The following is a 16,548-nucleotide window of genomic DNA, read 5'->3' as shown; positions in this document are numbered from 1 at the left end:
TGCTTGGAACGTTTATGGCGATTTTTTCATCTCTTGAGAGATGGAAATTATTTTCTGATTGAATTATGTTTTTATCGTAATATAAAAGTTGACAAAAAAAAAAAGTTTGGACTCTTTTTTTTCGTTGGGGGACATTCTGTACTTTGAAACGAAGACATCGGAATACATGAAAGGGAATAGAATATTGATTTTGGAGAAGCGTAATATTTTGAATCATTTTTAAAACGCATAATTTAATATAATGCTATATTTCGAATGTTTTTTTTTTTTTGTCATAATACTTTCTCTATTTATTTTTTTTCAAATTTTTCAACATTTATTTTGAGAAAAGAAAATTGTTTTTTTTTAGTTAAGACAATAATAGTTGACAAAAAATTTCTCGAAACAATAAATTATATAATAAAATAAAAATTTAAAGAATAAGTGATTTTATAATTGTTCATAGTTTATAATAGAAGAAAATAAAAGCGATTTGTTTAATACAAAAGTGAAAGGGTAAACATGCACTGCTTTAGAATTCTATTTGAATAAAAAAAAAATATATCTCTCTCGTCGAGCTATATGATTAAAATATACATTATCCCGCTAAGGACATTAAAAAAAAAATGAATCGCTTTAGATTATAGTGAATATAGAGTTGATAAATAAGAAAAAGAGATAATTCCTTTATATTGGCATTTGATAATAAAAATTGATTTTAATCGTAATTCAATTAATATTTAAAAAAAAAGAAATTTAATCAATGCAATTAATCTAAAATATAGATTATACATTAAAGATTATTACTTTCCCTGATTGTTTATTTTAATTCTTTTCATATTTCTATTCTTTTAAACCTTCAATTATTTACTCTCTCAAGTATTGATTTTCATTGTTTACTTGTCAAACGTAAAAATATTTTTTGAACAAGAATGCAATTGATAAAGCGCTCTTTTATTTGAAATCTGTCTTTTAAAGGTTTTATTTTATTTTTTATTTTATTTTACAAAATACCTCTTCAATAAAATGGAATAAATACTTTTCAATATATTTTTTTTTTTACAGTCAAACGTTAGTAACAATAAATTGGGTCAATTGATGGATTATTTTTTATTAAATAGTAATTTAAAAATTTTAATAAATAAATAATAATTTTCTTTAATAACTAAATAACTAAATGGATAATTAATTTTTTATGTATTTATAAATTGTTATTATATTTTTGTTTTTAAAAATAGTATGTATCTCATTACTTCCGTTCAATGCTTGATGAATAATTAAAAGTAACTGGAGAATTTCGAAGCCTAGTGAATACTTTGATGAGTTATTTCTTGAAGGGTTCTATAAAGTATATATAGAAGGCAGCTTTAATCAAACTTTTTTAGTAAAACGAAAAAAAAAAATAAATAAAATTCAAGTAAATGTAAATTCATATTTTTTTATGTTATTAAAGATTATTTTCATCTGCAAAAAATTTTATGTTATTTTATTTATTATTGTTATTAATTTTTAAAAAAAAAATTTTTAAATTAGTTTTTGTAAAGAACTTTCTTAATTACATTTTTCTTACTAAGTGTTTATTAAAGCTCTTATGTCTCTCTAATTACATATAGCAAAGTTTCAACGAGTTTAAATTATTTACAAGTCAAATTTAGTTAACTTACGTTAATAACAGGAAATTAATCAGAATAGAATAATTTATACATTTAAGAAAATAGAATATTGTTAATTTTTTTTTTTTTTTTTTTTTTTTTGTGTTTCAAAGAGAATAAGGTACCAAGTTTATTTTTAATTTGGCATGGAAAATACCTTGTCCACTTTCTCTCTCTATCTCTCTTCACAACTCATAAACTGCTGTGTGCAATATATTTAGGGCACGTAATTCGCTATACAAAGTGATTATTTGCAATTTCCTTTTCAAAAAGAGATTTTTAAGACCTACTTGTATGAAATATTCTTTTATAATAATGCCGAAATTATAAATCTACATTTATTATTATATTACATAATTATAGTTATTAAATATTATATAATTATAATTATTAATTATTATTAATTATTATTAATTAATTAATTGAATAAGCTAAATTAAACCGCAGTTACTAATGGGATATAATTAAATTCTATGTGAATAAATTATATTCTTCTTCTTTTATAAAATTGATTGTAAAATTATAAGTTTTATTGGAAATTGAAAATTTTGTCATAGAAATTATTATTTTTCATTTAAGGGAAAATTAAGAGTCAAATCAAAAATTAAATTTCACATTTTCGTATTTTTGAATGAAAAAAAAAGAAAATAATTTTTAATTCAACAGTTTTTTTTTTTTTAAATGAGAGAAATTTTATTTTCAAAACATGAGCCAATATTTCTGAACGTTCAAATGAACAAAATATTTTTTCAATCTATAAATTATTAAAAAAAATTATCATGTCAATGTAAAATAAAACAGTAAATTTAACAAATATTAAATTAATAACTTCTTTTTAGATATTTAAAACAATATTTTGTAATAAAATTCGTACTTAAAGAAGTTGAAAAAAAAATTTTGTTCATTTGAACGGTTCAAATCTTTTGGCTCATTTTAAAACATCAAAAGTTGAATTGGCACAAAGATGAAATTTTTCTTATTTTTTATTTCATTTGTTGCCTAAATCGTTTCTTATTTATAAAAAAAAAAAAAAAAAATTGTGAATTTTATTACACACCGGTGAACTTCATAACATTTATTGCCAATGATTGAAATAGAAAAATAAAAATATTTTTCATGCAAAAAAAATATGTGCCGGAAATTTTGAACGTTCAAATGAACAAAACATTTATTTAATACTTTTTTTTACTTTCAAATTTTATTATAAAATATTGCTTTCTGTATTCAAAAATACCTACATTAATAATTTATTAAATGTTTAATATACTTTTTTATTTTTCGTTGCTGTATAGTAATTTAAAAAAAAAATATTTTTTCCTCTAAATCATTTACGAAGTAAACTTGACCAATATGTATTTTTATTAAAATCCAAGAAAAGTAAATAATTATTTTACATTTTTTTTAAGACTAAATATTTATTATTTTTCAAAAAATTTGAAAATATGGAATTCTAATTTTTATTATTTATTTATTTATTTAGAAATTATAAACGGGCTGTGCGCGAAATAATTATATGATTAGTTGTCTGGTGATTGGAAATTAAATTTTTGTTTTTTTTTTTTTTTTTTTTGATTCATATAATAATGTTTTATTTTTTATTTTCTCTCTTTTTTTTTAGTGCCCCGGTTAGATTTAGAGAGTCTTGAAAGCGGATATCATGGATTGGTGAAAGAAAATGAATCTCTGGTTGAGGTGACACCGCAGATTCGCGCTTTGGGAGCCAAGATTTGCTCTTTTCATATTGCCAACAAACATCATGGTGAAGCGCCTTTTGAAATTTTACTGAAAGAAAACGGCGTTGCAAAGCTTAAGGCACTTCGAGTTTTGAATTGTGAAAAAAGACGCAACTACAAATTTGATATTGCTGCTGTCGCTTGTAATGGTGCCCAATCAGAAAGGTATATAAAACCATTTAACTAATTTATATAGAATTAATTACGAGCCTTAAAAAAATACAAAATGCCTTTTCAAATTAAAAATTTAACAATTTTATTTTCAAAAAAAAAAAATAATAATAATAATAATTTAATATTTGCATTTGATAATATTTGTAAATATTAAATTTAATTTGTTTTGAATATTTATTTAAATATTTGTTTTTTATTTGTTTACATTTGCTTTTATTAAAAAAAATATATATATATATATTGTATCAACAAAATATTTAATTTCAAAAGAATTTATCGATTCAATCGGTCTGTGAGCGATTAATTTTCAATTAAATGGGGATTTAGTTGATTTCAAGAAAAAAGTATATTTTGAAAAATGTATAAAACTTTTTTATAATTAAACCAGTAAATCCAGGTTAAAACTTGAAATAACGTTGATATAATGAAAATATCGATTTCTTTAAGCTTTGAACGAATGGAACACAGTAAAATAATGATGAATGTCCCTCATTTTTTAACAAAAGACGCGTATGGTGAATTCAATAGTACATTCAGTTAATGCTTCATAAATAGAACTCAGAAAACTTGTACAAGACAAACAATTGTCAGGAGCCTTTATTGGAAACTTTATAATCAATATATATATATATATATATATATATATTTGTTATATTACTTTATATATCTATCAAAATTGTCTCTCAATAATATCCATTTTCCTTTTCTTTAGACTATTACTTTACCAAAGATATGTTTTCAAAAAATAAAAACCGTACTTAATTAAAACTTAACTGAATTTTCTCACGACAAATTCTTTAGTCTACTGATTTTTTCTCTAACCGACTTTTTATATTTGATAGAATTTTTATTTAACCGAATTTTCATTATTAGCATTTTCATTAAAATTTTCTATTTAGTTGGATTTCTTTTTAAATTGTAGAATTTGCATTTTACACCGAATCTCCATTCGTTGGAACTTTTATTATCAATCTTTTGTCGATTGAGAGCAGAATGACGCCAATTCAGATGAATATGAAGAAACGTGCCATATTCGAGTTAAGATTTGAAAAACATGCCATTTTAGATTATATATGTATAATTTTTTTTTAAGTTGACTAAATAAATAAATTGGCATTATTCTACTCACAATTGACAATTTCATATAAAATTCTTTTGAACGAGAAATTATTTTTTGTTTGAAATTTTCAATTATCCAAACAAAATTTCATCACAAATTTTAAAATTGAAAGTTTGAAATATTTTTTTATATAAAAATTTTCTATTTTTTTTTTTAACAAATATTTTCATTATATAATTTTATATTCAGTTAAATTAAAATTTCTTTTGGAATGCAAATTCTATATTGAAGGAAAATTCGATGAAGTAGAGAATTTGCTAATATAGATGTTCGCGGTTAAATAGAAATTTACAATACGAGTTTGAATAAATGAAAATTTTTTATTGAAAAAAAGTCAAAAGTTTTGAACGAATTTCATTATAAAATATTGTTTTAAATATCTAAAAAGAAAATATTAATTTAATTTACTATTTTATTGTACATTGACATTATAATTTTTAATAATTTATAGAATGAAAAAAATATTTTGTTCATTTGAACGTTCAAAACTTTTTGCTCATATTGAAAATAATATTTCACGATCTTTATATATCAAATTTATTTAATAAATATTTTTTATAATTTTTATAAAAATTACTATTATTTCTTCAACACTGTGTTGTCAATGATTTACGACAATAGTTGACTTTGATTTTTTTTTTGTTCTCTGAGATAAATTGTACTAATTGTAATAATGTTTATTATTTAAACAAATTTATGATTTAAAATATGTTTCTTTCAATATATTTTAATTTCGGTTGTTTCCTATTGTTCGAACCATTAAATAATGGTGTGCATCAACTAAAAGAAACTGACAACATCTATTCTCGATTCGTTACCTCGAAAAATGGAGATATTATAAAATATGGAACAAAATAGCAATGATTTGCTTTTAAAAAATATAAAATATTTGTTTTAACAAAAATATTTGCATGCAATGATTTAATACAAAAAAAAAGTAGTTGGAAATTTAACATTTATAATATTTGATACTAAGATTTATCAAAAGTATAAATTTCTTGATTTTGTACTGATAAATGATAAAATTGGTGTAGAAATATTTTTCTTTAAAATAATATTCGTATTTAAATTTTTTTTCTTGAATTTTTTTTTTTGAAATTTCTCGAAAAAAGACTTTTTTGAATTTTAAAACAGAAATTAAAAAAAAAAATTTAATTTTTCGTAAATATTATTTTTTTTGTGCAGAACTAATACAATTCAGCAGAAAAATTTGTTTATGAAAAATATGAATTTTAGCTAATATTTCTGAGTATTAAAAAAAAACCTATTTTAGAATTTTTAAATCGAATTATTTTGTAAAAAATTTTAATTTTTCCTAAATGTTATAAATTATTTCTTTTTACACTCGATCAGCATAATGCAGCAGAAAATTTATTTCTTGTAAATAATTTAATTTTTGAATATATCTTGATAAAAAAAAATGTATATTTGAATTTTAAAATTAAATAATTTTTCAAAAAATTTATAATTGTTACTTTTTGTACTTGACTAGACGGTGCTGAAGTTTACAAAATGATCAACGATTTAAAAAAAAAAAAAAAAATATTATTTATTCGAATGAAAAATTATATGAATTTTTGGCACAAAGATATTTCTTGTTATTGATAAAAAAGTTATAAAAAAAATATTTTTCTAGATAAAAAATTTTATATTTTTCCGTTTGAAAAAATAATTTGTTTTCTAATCGTTGATCATAAACGTTGACGTGGACTTCAGCGTCGTTTGACTAGGACAATTTAGTGTTTTTTTTTTTTTTTTTGTTTTTTTTGAAAAATAATAATTATTGAATATTTCTGGGTTGAAAAAAACGTTATTTGAATTTAAATTTGAATTATTTTGAATAATTTATTATTAAAGATTTTGAAAATTGTTGTGAGAATTTATTTTTATTCAAGTCTTGAACAATTGTTTATTTTTAATTAATACATATAAGTGGGTTTTTTTTTTTAATTCAAGTCCTAATTATTATTTTTTCAAACAAATTTTTGCTGCATAAATTTTGACAAATTGTCATCAGAATTACTGTTTTAAAAAAAATAAAATCGTTGCGTACGACAAAGTTGTAAAAACTTTATCATTATTTAAATTTATATCTAAAATTTTTATCTATAAAAACTATAAATTAGAATATAGAAGAAAAAAAGAATAATAATTATTGTTAATTATTTTAAATAATTAAAAAATTTTTTTCACAAATTTTAGCGCCGCTGTGCATATAACAGTCGTCGATGTGAACGAATATGCTCCACAATTTTTGCAACCGGCCTACGTCAGTACAGTTGATGAGGGACGTCTTTATGAGGAAGTTGTTCGTGTTGAGGCATCCGATCGTGATTGTACACCAAAATATGGCGATGTTTGCAAATATGAAATTCTCACTGACGATCAACCATTCACAATTGACAATGAGGGGGCAATTAGAAATACCGAACCATTGGATTATGAACGATCACACAATTATATATTGAGTGTTGTCGCTTATGATTGTGGAATGAAACAATCGGCACCGGCAATGGTCACCGTAAAAGTAAATCGAGTTTGTTCACCTGGATGGCGTGGTGTACCCGAAAGAGTTGATTATGCCGCTGGCGTTGGTTCACAGCCTCTTTTACCATCGGCAAGATTGGAACTTTGCGATGCTCCATGCACATTGAGAAGTTTACGTACCACATTGAGTTTGGCTACCGATCACATTGGAAAGGGTTGCGATCGTGACACATACAGTGTTCAGAGTCAACGTAAATTGTGCGGCGCCTCAAGGGACAGTGTCGATCTATTGCCAACACCTGGACCATCGACATCTTGGACGTCGTTGCTTTCGAGGGACGAGGGACGTGAGGCTGATGAGATTTTTGAATTTGACGGTGCCAATTCAGCTGCTATTGTGCCCAATGATGTTTTGGAGCATGCGCTTGCTCAGAAATTCACCATTGGCGTTTGGATAAAACATCGTCCAAGACCAAGACAAGATCCACATGTTAAGGAACATATTTTGTGTGCTGCTGATGATCACAGTGAGTTATTCATTGTATTTATATATTTTTTGCTTGCATTTTCTCATCTTTTTTTTTTTTTTTTTTTTTTTCTTCAATTTTCCCATTTTGAAATTATTCAATCTTGAAAATTAATTAATTAATTTATTTAAAGAGAACAATGTGCATTATTTGTGACTCAAAAAAACTTTTAATTTGCAGCTTCATTTTTTTTTTTTTTTTTTTTCTTAAATATTGAATTATTTCTAAAAAATTTTCTTTTCTTCCTAATGATATTTCGATTATTTTTTTTGTTTTAATTGAAACTTGTGATGAATTATTCTAGATTTTTGATTTATTGTTGTCGCAGGCCTCGGATCGACTTTAAATTGCAAAGAAAAGTCGTTTTATTCTATAAGAATATTATAAAGAAAATTTATTTCCAAAATTTTACAAATAAAATTAAGATATATTTTCAAAATTTTAATTATTACACGTTTTTTTTTTAATTTTACGAGTCTTGAATTTTAAATAATAAAAAATGGAAAAAATTCTATTTAATATTTAGATGCAAAGTTGAGCAAAATATTTAAACCTTAAAATTACTTGAAACAAAGAGAAAAACTTTAGATTATGTATTCGTTTGATTTTTACACCGTTATTGTTTGACGTAGATGTGACTTTTAAATTTTTGAACTTTTTTAATCTAACTTTCACGAGTCGGAAAATTTTAAGAGAGATCGTGTATAGAAATTCTCTTTTAATAATTTGAATTTTATATAGAAAGATACCATTTAAATGAGCCTAAGAACGTTAATTATTTCCGGAGATATAAAGAAAAATAAAATAGATTAGAATAGAATTTTAATTCAGGAAAATTTTAAGTAATTCGAATTTTTAAATCCTATAACTTTTGGAATGGGAAGCTTATATAAAATATTTAGTATTTTAAAACAACAATTTTATTTAAAAATCTCCAAAAATGTAATTATTTATAAAAATCTTAACTCGAACTCTTACAAAATTCAATTAATTTTAAAATTTATATCTAAAATTCTTTGCTAAATTAATATAATTTCAATCCAATTATTCAAAAATTCAATTAAATAAAACATTTTTTAATTAAAAATTCTCTAAAATTCAATTACTTTTTAATAATTTGTAAACTTTGTTAATAATTTTCAGCAATTCTAATTTACAAAAATTTTAATTCAAATTCTCCAGAAATTGAATTATTATTAAAAATTTTGATTCAAATTTTTTGTTGAAATAATTATTTCTAATAACTTTAATCAAGATCTTGGCATTTCAATTATTTAAAACATTTTTCAATTCAAAATACTTTAAAATTCAATTATTATCTGAATTTCGGATAAATTAGAATTATTTAAAAAAAAAACGGTTGAGTAAATAGAAATTTTGTAAAATAAAAATCTGTCAAAAAAAATTTGACAAATTAAAAATTCTTTTGAGTAAAAGGTGGTTTGAAAAAAATTATGTTAAATGCTATTTTGAAAAATGAAAATTCGTGTAAAAAACGCGGACGAGCTTTTAGGAATAAAAAAATTCGCTAAAATTAAAAATTCTTGAATTCTGTCATTTTTAATATTATTTTTTGAAAAAAAAGAGTAAAAAAATGTGTCACTTTGATGCCTGATAATACTATATTTTTCACATATGTACAATAAATAATAGTTATCAGTTTTTAGGAAATTAAAAAGGAAATAATTTTAGTTTTTATAATTTTTAATTTAAAATTATTTTATACAATTATAACAAAAAAGAGGATGTCGCATAATTTCCGCCGGTAGTGTAATTATAAAAATAATTAAACATACAAAAACATTTGAATTTACAGAATAGTTAAATTTAAAAGTAATTAAATTTTTATAATAATTGACTTTTTTTTAACAATTTATAATTTATTTTGAAAATTGAGAGAATTTTTTGTCCTTTCTTTGTTAAACAATTTTAAATATTTTTTTAATTTTCATGAAGAACCTTTTTTGTATTGAAGCATTTTGTTTGATTTTATTTTTAAATAATGTACGTTTTACTTAAATTAAAAATTTAATTTAAGTAATTGAAAAAATAATTTACCTTTGAATTTATTTTTTGTTTTTTGTATAGTCAAGTTTTAGTTTAGAAAACTTTGAGATCAATACATTATTATATTTCATCTAAAGTTGTTGCCGATTATTTTTAGTAAAATCTAATATTTCATAGTAATTTAATGAATAATTTTTGATTTCATTACAATATATTTTTAGTAATTAATTTATAAAATTTTCTTTTCTTATTTATTTTGAAATTGGAATTTTAAAGTTGAATTTCACGGAGAAAAGATCATTTTGACAACTGTGAATATTGAATAAAATGACAAATGTTAATTTATATAAAATATAAATATCTTTATTGTTCATTGTTCAAAAATAGTTTTATTTACTGATATATTTATTGATCGTGTAGAAATACATATAATAAAATTTTCTCTTGAAGTTTTTGGTGATTTTGAATATTAATAAATTCGTTTTCAGAAAAACCAAAAAAAAAAAACGAAAAAATGCAATTTTTTGGTTTAATATTTAAAATTAAATTTTCTTTTCCATCGTTTCATATGTAGTTTGGAGTTTGTGGTAGATTTACTTTTTACTTTTATTTAATTTAGAAAGTTCGTAATTCTTATTAAAAGTTTTACAAAAAAAGATATTTGAATTTAATCTTTTAAATTTTTTTTTGGAAATAGATTTTTTTTAATACAATAAATGATATATTGAGAATTAACTTCACAATAAAATATTATAATTTTTGTTTGAAAAATAAAAAAACAAATATTTTTTTAAATTTGCATAATATTTTTTTTTGTATATGGAAAAAATAAATTCATACACCGAAAAAAATAAAATCTCCAAATGAGAATAAAATTCCTCTCATAAATTACTTTTACATTTTATTTTCAATATACGAATATTCATCTACAAAAAGGAGGATTTTTATTCTTTATTTGAGAATATTTATATTAAAGGATAACTTTTAATCTTTTCTCTTTGATTGAATTTATTCATTTGCATTTAAGATTTTTTTTCTATAATTGAGATTATTCCTCTCAAAATTAAACAAATTTATGCTGTAAAAAAGATTTTTAAAGTTTTATTTTGTTTTGTTGTGCGCATCTTCAGACTTATTCACAAAGTGACAGTTCAAAATAAAATGGACACCGAGCTGAAAAACGTATTATTTGAAATTGGACTCGGAGATTACGTTTCCAGTTTTGAAAGTAATTGAATTTTTATAACTTTTTGTTGACTCTTTAAATTAACTTTCTTGTTGCTAAATTACGTTTTATAGATAATAAGGTTCTAAATCTTCAAACGTTGAAGCAAATTCAAAAAGTCCCTTTCCTGCTGCACGAATTAATTAAACCTATTGGAGATTTGGCAATTCTTTTATCCCGTTTAGAAGAAATTCAAAAAGCCGAGGTAACATAAATGAAAAATTTAAAGTAAATATAAATAAATAATATTAATAAATGATCGATTTAATGTGAGTTTTAAAGGTTAACGGCGTAAATAATAAACTTTCATGTAACTCAAAAATATTAAATCTCAAAATGTTGGAAACTTTTTGAATTCGGTATATCTCACGTTCTATTTGAAAAAAAAACTTCGTTTTAGTTTTGAAAAATTTATAATGAAAAATCGAAAATAATATATTTGGTGTTTTCCATGAATTCTTAAATAAAAAAATATTTAAACAATTTTACTTATGTTTTAATTTGTCAATCCAATTATAAAATTAAAAAGGTCAAAATAATCTTCAAAACTTTCTGTTTAATAATAGATTTTTTCAGGATTATTAAGAAGAAGGTTTTAAGATTATTTTGATCTTTTTATTTCTGAAATTGGACTAACAAATTAAAAGGTAAGTAAATTTACTTTGAAAAAGTCATGTAGCATCGATCAATTAAAAAAAAATAATTAAAATATAAGTTTACTAAAAACGAAAAATAAAATAAATATATAAAATAAATATTGCGTGCTTTTCCTAGAATGATCACTCTGAATTTTCCAATACCAAGAATCCAAACGATTTCGCAGATCCTTCACTTTTAAATGATGATCTATTGCGAGAAATAAATGAAAATTATATTGTACAACCTGGATGCAGCCAGGATATTCTATTTCATAAAACACCCAGCGGTAACCAACAAATTATTAAAAGTCTTCTACAGTCCAATAGTAGCAAAGATATTCAAATTATTGAACAAACTGTACAATCAGAACTCAACTGGAATCAAGACACTGAAAATATTGAAAAACTTGTAAACTCTATCTGTAGTGACAAAACTGAAATTGTTGACAATATTGGACAACCCAGCTGCAGTAGAAAAAGAGATAAACAGACACCAAGAGAAAGTAAATCTAAGCGCGTTTGCAAATGGATTGTGAGTCAAGAAATTTTGCAAATTGTAAGATTTGATTTTTAAAAATTTTTGTAAAACTTCCTGCAAACAACCTTTTAGAAGGACTTTTTTCATTTAAAAAAATACTTTAATACTTAATACTTTAATATTATAAAGATATTTTTGTTTCTAGAACCTTGAGGATTTATTAAAAAATTCTAGTAAAGGAAGGACCATCTTGCAATTTTATCAACAAAATAAATTATTGAATTCACAATCTCGTTCAATTTTGATTCACATTGTTGGTGAGAAATTGTTAGAGCTGAACAGGAAGTAGGTTTAATAATTAACTAAATTATTTTTAATTTGTGTATATCTAATTATTAAAATAGTAATCATGAAAATAAAATTTATTTTCTTTTTTACACACAGCCCCAGTGCAAACGATTATGAACAAGTTGACACAAAAATTAGGCAACTATTTCCATCGGAACCTCAAGTGAGTGTGATAAAGTTTTATGGAATTTTCTAAATTATATACGATTTGAAGTGAAAATTAAAAAAAATTCATTTTTTTTATTTTTGAACCGTTTTCTGAGCACATCTGTAGAATAAGAAATAAGAACCAATATAAAAATTCTGACCTCGGATTTTTAGTTATAAAACCTTTTCTTTTCTAGTTCGTTTATTTTATACGTGCAAAAGTTAATGGTAAAAATCAAAAAAATCACGAAGGAAAGTTGCCAAATTATATTAGAAACGTAAAATATCGCAATGCCAAGTTACTACACCAAGAAGGCGTAGTAGATACTGAAGATTCGGATGAAGCAGAAGTGAATGTTGAATCGAAAGTGAGCAATGACGTGTTAAATGCAGATGGATGGTTGAAAGAAAATTTAGAACCCTGGTCTGAAGTCGAAAAGAAATGGAAATCCACACATCATTTTCGTTTAAACAGTCTGACCTCATCTGAAAACACATTTCTGCCAATTAGTCAATATTATGAAAACTATAAGGTCCTCAGATTAGTGTTAGGATACACTCTGCTTGAAGCAGATTTCGAATTGAGATATCCAAACTCCGTTCAAGCATTATCTTCTGATTGGAACCTAAAACAAGCAGCATTACTAAAATTGATAGGACTAGAATGTCATTCTGCAGAAATAAAAGATACTATTGACAACTTTAAGTCATTTACAAACGGTATACTAGAATATTTTACACTTTGTATGAATAATACTGATTCCTAGTTTTACATTTTATTAAATATCACATATTTTTAGATGAAAAAGATAATTTACTTTTTCAACTGCTGCCTTACCTATTTCCTAAGCAGCCAAAGTCAAGGGGTAAAAAAAGTCAGTCGATTACACCCCGTCCAACGCAAATAGAATCTCAAGAAGCTTTTATTCTCCATGTGAAAGTATGTTAGGAAAATTTTTATGTTTTTGTAAAAAAGCATAATAAAAAAACAATCAAACAATTGAGCTGCCGGATCAAAGAAGGGCACATAACCCATTTGAATTACATTGGTTATGTGCCCTTCTTTGATCCGACAGCTTAATTAATTTAATTATCTTAATTATTTAATTTAATTAAATTTAATTAATAAAAAATTAAATTAAAAAACAAATAATAAATCATTTTGCATTGTAGTCACCTAATGACATTGATCCTGCCATAATGAGACGATTAAATCAAATGAAAAAAAAAGAGAAACTTCAACCTTTCATTCTATGTGTTGGAACAACTCGTGCAAAATTGTCAAGAAGTTATTGTATTATCGACACCATCAAGTACGAATTCCCCAACTTGAAAAAAGCTTTCGACGTTTGCTTTAAAGCCATCTTTGCTCTTCATACGGAATATTCACAAGAAGCTTATCAGCCTTGGCTCTTTGTTCAACAAGCTCTATACGATATTTTTACAGAGTATGATAAGAAGAGCGCAAATATTTCGACAATGGTGGGCAATTTTAAAACTTTAGTGAATATTCAGCGTACAACTGAAATTGTAAATTTAGAAGAGCATTAGAACGACATTAACTTTTGCATTAGAATTTGTTAATACTTTAATTTCTCTAAAACGGAATTTGAAGTGATATCGTTTTTATTTTCATCGTATTAAATCTTACAATACTCGAATTAAAATTAACAAAATGGTCTACTCGTGTTTCGCGTGTAAACATTTTCAATGCCTCAATGTGGACAACTTAATTTTTCATATAAAACTTTGTCACAAATCAGTTGATATATATAGATGTACAAACTCTAATTGTTTAAGATCCTATAAGAGTTTAAAATCGTTCATAAAACATTTCAAGGATAAAATATTACATTCCGAATACTCAGAAGTCGATAAAGGTAATTCCTCTTCCTCAGTTTTCATTAAAATGAATTTTGATGATAAAACTAGCACTGATTCCATTTCTTTTTGTGATAATGACAATGATAAGTTTGAGGATAGTTCGAAAAATGTAGAGTACAATCCTACCAATATTGAGCTTAAGGAAGACGTAGCAGATGCTGCTCTTTTATTTACGTCAAAACTATATTCATCTAGTATAGTGACTCGTAGCACAGTGCAAACTGTAGTGGAAGGTGTTTCAGAATTGTTAAGTGGTCCTTACATTTCATTTCTTGAAAAAAAAGTTTTAAATATTTTAAAATCAAATTCTGTGCCTGATAAAGACATTTTAGATATTCAAACTGGTTTTCAAACCATTTCAAATCCTTTCGATGGTCTAGAAACTGATTATTTGAGAATTCAGGCTTTCAAGGAAACGGGCATGTACATTGAACCAGAACCATATATCATTGGATCTGAATATGATACTAAAAAAGATGATCAAACAACACAACTTCAGCACTGTAATGTGTATGGTCAACATATCCCAATGAAGGAGGTTCTATCTCGTTTTCTTCAATTGCCTGGAGCACTCGAAAGTATTTTGAAAAATCTTGAAGAACTTTATAAATCAAAGAACGATGATTTAATTACAAATATTGTTCAAGGAGAAATGTGGCAAAAAAAGATTAAAAATTTTGGTGATAAAATAGTACTTCCAATTCTTCTTTATTTTGATGATTTTGAACCAGATAACGCTTTAGGATCACATGCCACAGATCATAAGATTGGTGCATTATATTATTCTATAGCTTGCCTTCCTCCAGAATTAATATCAAAAATTGAAAATATTTTCCTAGGTTTGCTTTTTCTATCAGAAAATAAAGTTTTCGGAAATGCTAATGTTTTTAAACCTATAATTGACGATCTTATTGATTTAGAAGTGAATGGAATAGAAATTAATGGACAGAGAATTTATTTTTGTCTTTGCGCAATTCTCGGGGATAATTTAGGACTTAACGAAATATTAGGATTTATTAAAGGATTCAACTCGAATTATCCTTGCAGAATATGTACCATTCACAAAGACAAACTTCACTCGCAATTATTTGTTGACCACTCTCTTCTCCGAAATTCTAAAAATTACATTGATGACGTTGAGACAAATAATGCAACAGAAACTGGAATTCATGAAATGTGTATGTTAAATAGAATTCCTAGTTACGTTGACCCAACTGAAAATCCTCATTTAGATATTATGCATGACGTTTTTGAAGGCGTTGCAAGATATGATATGGGTGAAATTATTTATTACATTGTAGTGGTTAAGAAATTCCTTAATCTTCTCACTTTAAACGAACGTATTCGAAGTTTTGATTATTCTTTAACAGATGATGGAAATGTTATCCCTACCATCTCGGAAGAAAACTTGCGCTCAAAAAATATAAAGTTATCTGCATCAGAAATGCTAACTCTTGTTAGAAATTTTGCTCTAATGGTCGGAGATTACATTCCTGAGGATGATCCCGTCTGGTGTTTTTTCTTAAGACTTAGGGAAATTGTTGATTTTATAACAGCTCCCTATGTTAACAAGGAAATGACAGAATATTTAAGGGTAATAATATCCGAGCACAATGAAATGTACATCTCGCAATTTGAGCAAACCCTTAAACCAAAATTTCACAACATGGAGCATATTCCTGACTTGCAACCGATACTTGGACCTTTGATTTTTATTGAATCTCGTCGTTGGGAGTCGAATCACAGACCTTTTAAACAAGCTGCTCATGTTTCTAATTCGAGAACTAATTTGCCATTGTCGTTGGCTACGCGATTTCAATTAAAACAATGCAGTAGATTTCTTGCAAACGAACCTTTATACATTGATCTTGTTTGTGGACCCATTTCGCGTAATAATGAGACACTTCATTCTGTTAAGGAATATTCTATGTTTAGAAATATCTTGCCGAATACATTAACGCAATCAAAAAGTACAGTAATAAACTGGGTTTTAATAAAAGGCACAAAGTACGAAACAAATGTCGCAATTGTATTGGGCTTCAAAAACGAACTCCCTCAATTTGGTTTAGTAAGATTTATTGTACTACAAGAAAATACTGTCTATTTTATTTTGTCGTTGATCAAAACAATAGGGTTTAATAATCATTTT

At 24.5% G+C, this 16,548-nt stretch overlaps 2 protein-coding genes across 2 annotated transcripts in view; both read left to right on the top strand.

Annotated features, from left to right (window-relative positions):
* LOC127280998 (calsyntenin-1) overlaps positions 1–16,548 on the top strand; it is a 28,274-nt gene that overhangs the window by 532 nt on the left and 11,194 nt on the right. The window contains exons 2-3 of the mRNA XM_051304470.1: positions 3,250–3,529; positions 6,861–7,672. Of these exons, the coding sequence (XP_051160427.1) occupies positions 3,250–3,529; positions 6,861–7,672 (1,092 nt within the window). The remainder of the gene's footprint in view (positions 1–3,249; positions 3,530–6,860; positions 7,673–16,548) is intronic.
* Positions 10,798–14,075, top strand: LOC127280999 (uncharacterized). The gene is made up of 8 exons (XM_051304471.1): positions 10,798–10,907; positions 10,979–11,109; positions 11,679–12,098; positions 12,226–12,365; positions 12,465–12,531; positions 12,713–13,235; positions 13,316–13,455; positions 13,689–14,075. Exons 1-8 carry the CDS (start codon positions 10,841–10,843, stop codon positions 14,064–14,066), a joined length of 1,866 nt encoding a protein of 621 aa, XP_051160428.1. The 5' UTR covers positions 10,798–10,840; the 3' UTR covers positions 14,067–14,075.

The sequence above is a fragment of the Leptopilina boulardi genome, unplaced genomic scaffold (assembly GCF_019393585.1).
Source record: "Leptopilina boulardi isolate dan_hultmark-lab unplaced genomic scaffold, ZJU_Lbou_2.1 LbouV2_259, whole genome shotgun sequence".
Taxonomy (NCBI): Eukaryota; Metazoa; Arthropoda; class Insecta; order Hymenoptera; family Figitidae; genus Leptopilina; species Leptopilina boulardi.
The sequence above is the reverse complement of the archived record's forward strand: the minus strand, read 5'-3'. Positions and strand labels throughout refer to the sequence as shown.

Bases quoted from the DNA above. Each gene is read 5' to 3' on its own strand.
- LOC127280999 (XM_051304471.1), top strand. From the start codon at position 10,841: ATGGACACCGAGCTGAAAAACGTATTATTTGAAATTGGACTCGGAGAT. The intron at 10,908-10,978 runs GTAATTGAATTT...TACGTTTTATAG, and splicing joins TTACGTTTCCAGTTTTGAAA to ATAATAAGGTTCTAAATCTT. The intron at 13,456-13,688 runs GTATGTTAGGAA...TTTGCATTGTAG, and splicing joins CTTTTATTCTCCATGTGAAA to TCACCTAATGACATTGATCC.